We start from the raw sequence: 7,290 nt of genomic DNA, 5'->3' as shown, positions 1-7,290 counted from the left end.
ACCTCCAGGTGGCTGGTCCAGTCCTTTCCTGAGCACAGCCCCCTCAGAAGCCTCCTGACCCTCTGCCTAGGCAGGTCTGCTGACAGAGAAGCCCCCTCCCCAAGGTTGGGCCGATCTGGTGACTGAGGAGGACTTTCTTTGTCAGAACATAGACAGGGTCCCAAAAGACAGAGCAGAGGCTCACAGCTCCATCCACATCTGAGGGTTGCTTTGTCCCATCTGAAGTGACATGATCTTGAGCCCGTATCAGATTAATTGGTGGAATCTGCCTGGAGTGTGTTCACTTGATCTGTTGCTTTGATCAAATGACCTAACATAGGCAAATTCAAGGGGGAAAGATTCTGTCAAAGCTCATGCTCAGAGGGTTCGTTCTACCGCAACTTCTGATGGAGTTAAGGATCCTGGCAAGAGGGTCATCCACACTAACTTTAGCAAGAGGGTGCTAACTTTAGTTTCAGGTGCCTTATAAGAGAGAAGCAGAGGGTAGGGGATAACTGGAGGGTAGAGTATTTGCCAAGCATGTAGGAAGCCAGGCAGGATGGCTGAAATAAAAATGTGTGTGTGGGTGATGTGTCTGAGACAAGGATTAGATGTGTCCCGAGACAAAGGTTATGTGAAGACAGGAGGAGACTAGAGTGGTGTGGCTACAAGCCAGGTGTTCTTGGCAGTCACCTGAAGTTGGAAGAAGCAAGAGGACTCTCCCTCACAGGCTATTAGGAATCAGGGCCTCGGCACATTTTATTTATATTTTCTTTTCTGAGACAGTGTCTCAGTATGTAGTCCTGACTGTCCCGGAATTCATGGCTATCTTCCTGCCTCAGCTGCACAAGGACTGGAACTACAGGTGTGAGCCACCATACTTAGCTCAACTGCGGATTTCTGTTCTCAGTGTTGTGAGAGAACACAGCTCTGTTGTGTCACCCGCTTGGGTCATTTGTCACAGCAGCTCCAGGGCAGGACAGAGCAAGGTAAAGAAGCTCCCTAATGACTTGATTTCACACTCTAACCATTGCGGTTGGGATCTGGGATATTTTATTCTCAGGCTGTGTGGGTTCCTCTCTGATTTAGTTTTCTTTAAAATGCAGTTCTACTGAGTTAGGATTCACCCAGACCGTAGCCTACACACCGTGTAGCTTCACAGCTGGGCATGGGAAGTCATTTCTGGGACCCACCTGCTGCTCTTAGGCAAGGCCACCCCTGAGACACCATCCTGTGTCCCCTGGCTCACACTGTGCTCCCTTCCTGGGCCCACATAGGGCATTTAGCTCTGAAACTAGCAAAGATTCAGGGGCCAGGGTTTGTAGTGTGCTGTGGCTCCCCATGGTCCAGCTCCAACCACAAGGAAAGGTGGTGGCAGACACCTGCTGGCCCAGAGACGCCCTCTCTGCAACCCGGGACTGGGGCAGTGCTGTCTGGGACAGGGGACAGGGTCTGGTCAGCAGTGAGAGACAGAGGCAGGGCCTGATCTCAGTCTCCTGCTTCCCAGACCCTAGGAGGCCCTCAGTGAATGTGCACAGGAACACTGGGAGCCGCCAGCGCGGCAGCCCCAGACACTGGCTTGTGCCAGAAGCTGCGATCCTGTCTTCTCAGTCCCAGGAGAGTCTCTCAATCATGATAGTAAGGGATTGGAGAGATGGCTCAGTGGTTACCGAGCTTCTCTTCTCAAGGACCTGGGTCTAGTTCCTAGCACACAGATGGCATCTCACACCATCTGTAACTCCAGTTCCAGGGCATCTGATGCCCTCTTCTGTCCTCTGCAGGCACCAGGAATGCAACATGGTACATATATATACATGCAGGCAAAACACCCATACATAGAAAATAAAATAAAAAATACATATATTTTTTAATTGTGACACTAGGCTTAGAGAGGGTAAGTAGCCTGCCTAGGATCGTGCAGTAAAGGAAGTAAAGACATGAGTGACATTCCTCCGTTGGAGCAATTCCCCTGCCTTCAGAGTCTCCTCTACAACTGACAGAGTCCCTTCCTCTGTCCTATGTGTGTCATTTGGTCCCAGGAGACTGGAAATAAAAGTGCTACAATTTCTCTTCTAGACAGGGGCACCCTGATTGTGCCTGTGTGTGAGGATGGAGATGATTTAGCCTGTGGTGGCTCCCTGGAGGAAGTGGTCTTGCTGTCAGGGACCTGGTGAGGTTTGTCCTCACCTCCCACCCCCATGACTTTTCTCCCCACCAGCTAACTTCCTGTCAGCCTCTCCAGAACACGCAGACCCACAGAGAAGCCTGCACAGCCTGCCATTCCGGTTTCCTATAGCTGTGCCCAGGAGGCAGTGCAGAGGGAGGCGCGGGATCTAGGAGGCACCTGCCCCACCCACCATCCTTTGGATTCCTACCTGCACTGCCAGGTAGGACACGGCAGTGTGGTCCCACTGTGGTGTCACCTAGAAGGATCAGCAGAGGCAAGCGAGGGCCTGCTTAAAAGAGGAGCCACACATTCGGAACCAGAATGTCTGCTACGGACCCAGGCTCAGAGCCCTCTCTGGGGTAGGTAGGGTCACTGGCACCGGTGTAAAAGGCCTTGGGTGGGGGAACAGTTACTGGTGCAAATGGCATGTGGATCATAGTTGAGGGACAGGGCCAAGAGCCAAGGCGTTGAGATAACCAAGGGGCCTGGGACAGCACAGTGACAACAGGACCAGGGCCTGAGGGCAGAGGCACAGCCTTCTGCTTTGTCCTAAACTTCACTGTGACAGATGGGAAGCAGTAGGACTGGGGACAAGCCAGTCCTGTCAGGAGGAACGCCATACTGCTGAAGGTGACAGTCATATGAGCATATGGAGACCTGGCAAGGGACACCAGAGCTGTTATTAGGGTGTCAGAAAGGAGGGGACTTCTTGGAGGGCAAGGTCAGAACTGAGGGTTCTCACTGTGTAGCCCTCACAATCCTGGAATTCAGTTTGTAGACCAGACTGGCCTCAAACTTTCAGAGACCCACTTACCTCTGCCTCTAAAGTGCTGGGGTTAGGACGTGTGCCACCACACCCAATCCAGCTTTAGGTTTAAATAGCCACATTAACAATGGGCACAGTGTGACACATGCCTGTAATCTCAACTCTCCAGGTGCTGATGTAGCAGGATCATGAATTCAAGGACATTCTAGAATGCATAGAGAGAGTTTCAGAAAGAAAGAAAGAAAGAAAGAAAGAAAGAAAGAAAGAAAGGAAGAAGGAAGGAAGGAGGGAAGGAAGGAAGGAGGGAAGGAAGGAGAGAAGGAAGGAAGGGAAGGAAGGAGGGAAGGAGGGAAGGAAGGAAGGAAGGAAGGGAGGAGGGAAGGAAGGAAGGAAGGAAGGGAGGAGGGAAGGAAGGAAGAAAGGAGGGAGGGAAGGAAGGAGGGAGGGAAGGGAGGAGGGAGGGAAGGGAGGAGGGAGGGAAGGAAGGAGGGAAGGAGGGAAGGAAGGAGGGAGGGAAGGAAGGAAGAAAGGAGGGAGGGAAGGAAGGAGGGAGGGAAGGGAGGAGGGAGGGAAGGGAGGAGGGAGGGAAGGGAGGAGGGAGGGAAGGAAGGAGGGAAGGAGGGACGGAAGGAGGGAGGGAAGGAAGGAAGAAAGGAGGGAGGGAAGGAAGGAAGAAAGGAGGGAGGGAAGGAAGGAGGGAGGGAAGGGAGGAGGGAGGGAAGGGAGGAGGGAGGGAGGGAAGGAAGGAAGGAAGGGAGGAGGGAGGGAAGGAAGGAGGGAAGGAAGGGAGGAGGGAAGGAAGGAGAGAAGGAAGGAAGGGAGGAGGGAGGGAGGGAAGGAAGGAAGGAAGGGAGGAGGGAAGGAGGGAAGGAGGGAAGGAAGGAAGGAGGGAGGGAAGGAAGGAGGGAAGGAAGGGAGGAGGGAGGGAAGGAAGGAAGGAGAGAAGGAAGGAAGGGAGGAGGGAGGGAGGGAAGGAAGGAAGGAAGGGAGGAGGGAAGGAAGGAAGGAAGGAAGGAAGGGAGGAGGGAAGGAAGGAAGGAGGGAAGGAAGGAAGGAGGGAGGGAAGGAAGGAGGGAGGGAAGGGAGGAGGGAGGGAAGGAAGGAGGGAAGGAAGGGAGGAGGGAAGGAAGGAGAGAAGGAAGGAAGGGAGGAGGGAAGGAAGGAAGAAAGGAGGGAGGGAAGGAAGGAAGGAGGGAAGAAAAGAAGGAAGGAGGGAGGGAAGGAAGGAAGGAGGGAGGGAAGGAAGGAAGGAGGGAAGGAAGGAAGGGAAGGAGGGAAGGAAGGAAGGAGGGAAGGAAGGAAGGAAGCAAGGAGGGAAGGAAGGAAGGAGGGAGGGAAGGAAGGAAAACAGTGGGCCTGGGGAAGGTAGAAGCCCGCCCAGTGTGCATGAAGCACTGTGCTGACCCCAGGACAGCATAAACTGCGCGGAGCCACACACGCACATAACCCAGCACTTGGGAGTAGAAGCAGAAGTATGATAATCAGGGGCTTCAGAGTATCCTTAGCTAGATATCAAATTTGAAGCTAGCTTGAGCTACATAAGATCCTGTCAGGGACTGGAATGATGGCTCAGTGGATAAGAGCACTGACTACTCTTCCAGGGTACCTGGGTTCAACTCCTAGCTCCCACATGGCAGCTCATAACTGTCTGTAACCCTAGTTCCAGAGGATCCAACATCCCCACACAGACACACAGATAGGCAAAACACTAATGCACATAAATTAGAAATAAATTATTAGCCGGGCGGTGGTGGTGCACACCTTTAATCCCAGCACTCAGGAGGCAGAGGCAGACCGATCTCTGTGAGTTCGAGATCAGCCTGGTCTACAAGAGCTAGTTCCAGGACAGCCTTTAAACCTAGCACTTGGAGGCCAGGGGTAGGAGGAGTTCTGTGAGTCTGAGGCCAGCCTAATCTATGTAGAGAGTGCCAGGCCAGCTAGAGCTATCCAGTAAGATCTTGTCTTAAAAAACAAACAAACAAAAAACCTGTTCACTGTAGCTCTGGAAATGTGACATTCTATTAGAAAAGCTAGAAACTACCCACAGGCATTGAGGAGATGATAAAAAGCATGTAATTAAAAGCTTAGTGTGAGCCGGGCGTTGGTGGCACACGCCTTTAATCCCAGCACTCGGGAGACAGAGGCAGGTGGATCTCTGTGAGTTCGAGGCCGGGCTGGACTAACAGCCTCCAAAACAATACAGAGAAACCCTGTCTCGTAAAACCAAAAAAAAAAAAAAAAAAAAAAGAAAGCTTAGTGTGGTGGCTGGTACACACATATCACCATCGTACTCAGAGGCAGGAGGATTGCTTCAAGCTCAATGTGACATAAAGAGTATCAGGCTGGCTAAGGCTGCATAAGACCCTGCCCCAAACCTGTCACAAACACAGTGACCCCACACACACCCTAGCACAATTCAGGTGGGCATATCAGTCTACTTACAGGGATCCCTCTCAGTCACACTATAACTAGAGCAGCCAAAGCAGTGACCCTCGGGTTCAGGGATAGATTCTGGCTCATTAAATAAAGGGGGATTGAGAAAAATAGCAGGTATCAGTCTCTGGTCTCCACACACACACACACACACACACATGCACTGCACACATACAAGTCTTCACTCGTACGTGTAAACACACACACCACCCTTCTACACATGCCAAATGTGGGACACATACTTGAACAAGGTCATAGTGCTGGTGGAGGAGAGAGCTGTGGGTGCTGAGAAGCTTGAGGAGGGTGTTCTCATTTCCTCTCTGCCACCTTGATAAAGAGTCCTGCCCAGAGCAGCTTACAGCAGGAGAGCGCTGATTTTAGTTTATGGATGTCAACGCAGGAACTAACTCAAAGCCAAGGAAGTACAGCAGAAACCATGGAGGATGCTGCTCTCTTACTAGTTCACAGGTTATTCTCAGCTACCTTTCTTATAGCCCAGGATCACCCACCTAGGGAATGGTGCCACTCACAATGGGCTGGGCCCTCCCATATTAAGTAGTAATCAAGACAATCCCCTACAGACATGCACACAGGCAAACCTGTCTGGGCGATCCCTCATTTGTGGCTCCCTTCTCAGGTGACCCTAGACTGTATCAGGTTGATAGTCAGAGTTAGGACAAACCAGATAGGCCCACTGAACCTTACTCACTCATCCTTAGTATGGGGTAGTGATATCTTCAGGGCTTAGATGCGATGGCACTCGCCACCCTTCTGTCCAACTTCCAGCTCTGCCTTCCTTCCAGCTTTGCTGTATTTGCTGTCCACAGACTCCATTGCAGCTCCCTGTGTAGCAGGCCCCATCAAGACAACTGCCATGCTACATCTCATTGCTCAAAATCTGCACCACAGGCCCTTGTACCCACTGCTCCACATCCACAATGCGCAATGTCCCTGTGTCTTCACTGCAGTTAGAGCTGATGACTCTCCGGCCTCGCTCTGAGGTTCTGTGGTGTGCTGATTCTGTATAATCACAGTCTCGTGCCACATAACTGCCATGTCAGTCAGCGACAGAAGGTACAACTAATCCTACAGATTATACCCAAGCTGACTGAAGTAGGCTGTATCACATTAAGGAGCCCTGGGGCCTCAGCACAACCCAGGTTCAGTCCCATGAAAGCAGTAGGAAGCCATGAACAATGCCAGAGCAAGGCCAATATGACCAGGAGCTCACAGAGCCCAGGCAGGGAGCACTGGTGAGGGCTGGTGCTATTGGCACCCCAGAAGGAGCTCTTAGGAAGAGACCTGAAATGCTCTAGGGCCTGGTACCTAGGACAACTCTACCAGCCGTCTAGGGAGCAGGGAACTAAGCATCCCCAAGCCTGGCCAGCTCCTCCAGGGAGACCCTGCGGGGAATGGCCCCTTTGCCATCCTGGGAAGAGGTCTAGGTGGGGGCTTCCCTAGGCCTGGCTGTAAGAAAGAAGGCCTGGGTTCCCATCCAGCCCTAGTAGGAATTGCTTCTGTTCAGGGACAGTCCTCACCAACACTGCTATGAGCTGCCTTCTCCTGTGGGCCCTAGGGGAGGGGACATGAATGTGAAGGCCTCAGCCAGATCAGCAGCACTGCTCTGGGGAAGAGGGCAAGTCTGCACTCTTCTGTCTCCCCACATTCGTCAGCTGGGACAGTTCCTCAGAGCCTGCAGTGGCTGCTCAACGTTGCCTCTTGTTCTTTAGGAATAGGCTGTGTTCTAATAGCTTTACCCACAGAGGTCACTGTCCTGAGAGTTCTGTCCACTGGGGGTGCTGTCCTGAGAGTTCTGTCCCCTGTGGGGGGAGGGCTGTCCTGAGAGTTCTGTCCACTGGGGGCTGTCCTGAAAGTTCTGTCCACTGTGGGGGCTGTCCTGAGAGTTCTGTCCCCTGTGTGTGGGAGCTGTCCTGAGAGTTCTGTC

The 7,290-nt window shown here is 52.5% G+C and overlaps 1 protein-coding gene across 1 annotated transcript in view; it reads left to right on the top strand.

The window, feature by feature from the left end:
- Positions 1-2,221: 2,221 nt before the first annotated feature.
- LOC101832760 (aldehyde dehydrogenase family 3 member B2) overlaps positions 2,222-7,290 on the top strand; it is an 11,273-nt gene continuing 6,204 nt past the window's right edge. Inside the window, exon 1 of the mRNA XM_005064092.3 lies at positions 2,222-2,505. Coding sequence (XP_005064149.1) covers positions 2,468-2,505 — 38 coding nt within the window. The 5' untranslated portion in view covers positions 2,222-2,467. The remainder of the gene's footprint in view (positions 2,506-7,290) is intronic.

Source organism: Mesocricetus auratus, unplaced genomic scaffold (assembly GCF_017639785.1).
Source record: "Mesocricetus auratus isolate SY011 unplaced genomic scaffold, BCM_Maur_2.0 Super-Scaffold_4256, whole genome shotgun sequence".
Classification (NCBI taxonomy): Eukaryota; Metazoa; Chordata; class Mammalia; order Rodentia; family Cricetidae; genus Mesocricetus; species Mesocricetus auratus.
This window is presented reverse-complemented; position numbering and strand designations above follow the sequence as displayed.